This window comes from Echinops telfairi, unplaced genomic scaffold, assembly GCF_000313985.2.
Source record: "Echinops telfairi isolate 266 unplaced genomic scaffold, ASM31398v2 ScPeMD7_7473;HRSCAF=8511, whole genome shotgun sequence".
Lineage (NCBI taxonomy): Eukaryota > Metazoa > Chordata > Mammalia > Afrosoricida > Tenrecidae > Echinops > Echinops telfairi.
In genome coordinates this window covers 8,392,680-8,394,373 of record NW_022111377.1, presented here as the reverse complement: position 1 = coordinate 8,394,373, position 1,694 = coordinate 8,392,680, and the positions used below count along the sequence as shown (strand labels likewise).

At 36.8% G+C, this 1,694-nt stretch overlaps 1 protein-coding gene across 1 annotated transcript in view; it reads right to left on the bottom strand.

Moving 5' to 3' along the window:
- IL15RA (interleukin 15 receptor subunit alpha) overlaps positions 1-1,694 on the bottom strand; it is a 51,873-nt gene that overhangs the window by 3,013 nt on the left and 47,166 nt on the right. Inside the window, exon 6 of the mRNA XM_045285587.1 lies at positions 1,408-1,477. Coding sequence (XP_045141522.1) covers positions 1,408-1,477 — 70 coding nt within the window. The remainder of the gene's footprint in view (positions 1-1,407; positions 1,478-1,694) is intronic.

Here is a 1,694-nt window from a genome sequence, read left to right as displayed (position 1 = left end):
TGACTCTATCCTTTAACTCTCATGCTCTCTATGACTTTACTATAATCTCTACTTATTATCGCTGTACAATTGCGCCTACCAAACCTGTGATGTTTTGTGGGGTTCCCTCTTACCCTTAACCCCACAGTTGGTTTTAAATCATTTTATTGGGGGATCTTACAGGTCTTAATAACATCCCACACATCAATGGTAGCAAGCATATCTGTACATATGTTGCCATCATCACGGATAATTTCTTACGGTCCTGTTTATCTGGATCAGTTCTTTTTTCTATGCTTTATATGATCTACATTCTGAGGACAAACAATTTGTCAGAACATTTTAAGGAAACAACTTGAGCTCCTTGGAGTGAGAGCTAAACTATAAATCAGGACTCTAGGTCAAGTGCAGGAGACATGGTAATGATATGGGTTAACTAATGGACTGCTAACCCCAAAGTGAGCAGTTCAAACCCACTCTCTGCTCTGAGGTAGAAAGATGAGATTATCTGCTTCCACAAAGATTCATAGCTTGGAAGTCCTGTGTAGTAATTCTACTCTGTCCTATATGGTCTTTATAAATTTGATCTGGTTTTGTTACTTAATAACCAATTTGCAAAAAAACCCATTTTATGAAAAGATTAATGTACCTGATGACCAACTAATCACATTTACCAAAATTATGAATTCTTATTAAAGATATAGTTATGAATATTTAATATTATCAGTGACTATATTTTCTCTTATGACTATATTTATTGACCATATAAATCCAATGTACAAATTTTTTATAAGGACAGACTTATTTTGAGAATATAGCTTTTAAGAAGACAGTTTTTTAAAGAACATTACCTTTTAAAGAAATTTCTTTAAAATATTCAGAGCATATTATTTCAAACATATTCAATGAATATAATTAGTCATTTTGTCGTTTGAATATATTTTAAATATATTTCATCATGATCCCTTAAGAATACCAAATATAGCATTTTATATGGGAAATGTAAGTCTGTGTTTTTTCAGCTTTAGCATATTTAGGGTGGCTTTAAGTGGCCCTCATGGTTGAGGGAGTGAAATATCAGGCTGCTAAGTGAAAGGCTAGTGGTTCAAACCCACCAGCTGCTCCATAAGAGAAAGATGAGGCTGTGTGCTCCCGTAAAGATTCACAGCCTGAGAAACACTACGGAGTACTTCTGCCATGTCCTGCAGACTCTCTCTGATCTGGAATCTTGACGAGCAGTTTGAAAACTGATTTGAGAAGTGATGGGACATAGGGCTGCCTAAGGGACAGTTTGGCTTGATCAAAATAGAATAGGGGGAATATATCTGGCCAAGAAAGGATTCTTTGATAGCGAATTCAGGGAATACTTAGAGTGTGATTGCTTTTATATAGGGAAGGAGATCGTTCACCATTATCCTGGGCACTCACCTTGTTCGTTTCCAATATATCAGGAGAAAGACACCTCCTAAAAGCAGGATGACAAATATGGTGACCGCCACTGTAAAAGAAGAGAACTCAGCTGACATCACGCCAAAAGTCCCAGCGGATTCATTTTTATAGCTCATTTCATTGGGGGCTTGGACAGCTCTTATCACAATCCATACATCCATCCACTGTGTCAAGCACAGTTGTACATTTGTTGCCATCATCATTCTCAAAACATTTGCTTTCTACTTGAGCCCTTGGTATCAGCTCCTCATTTTTTCCCTTCCCTA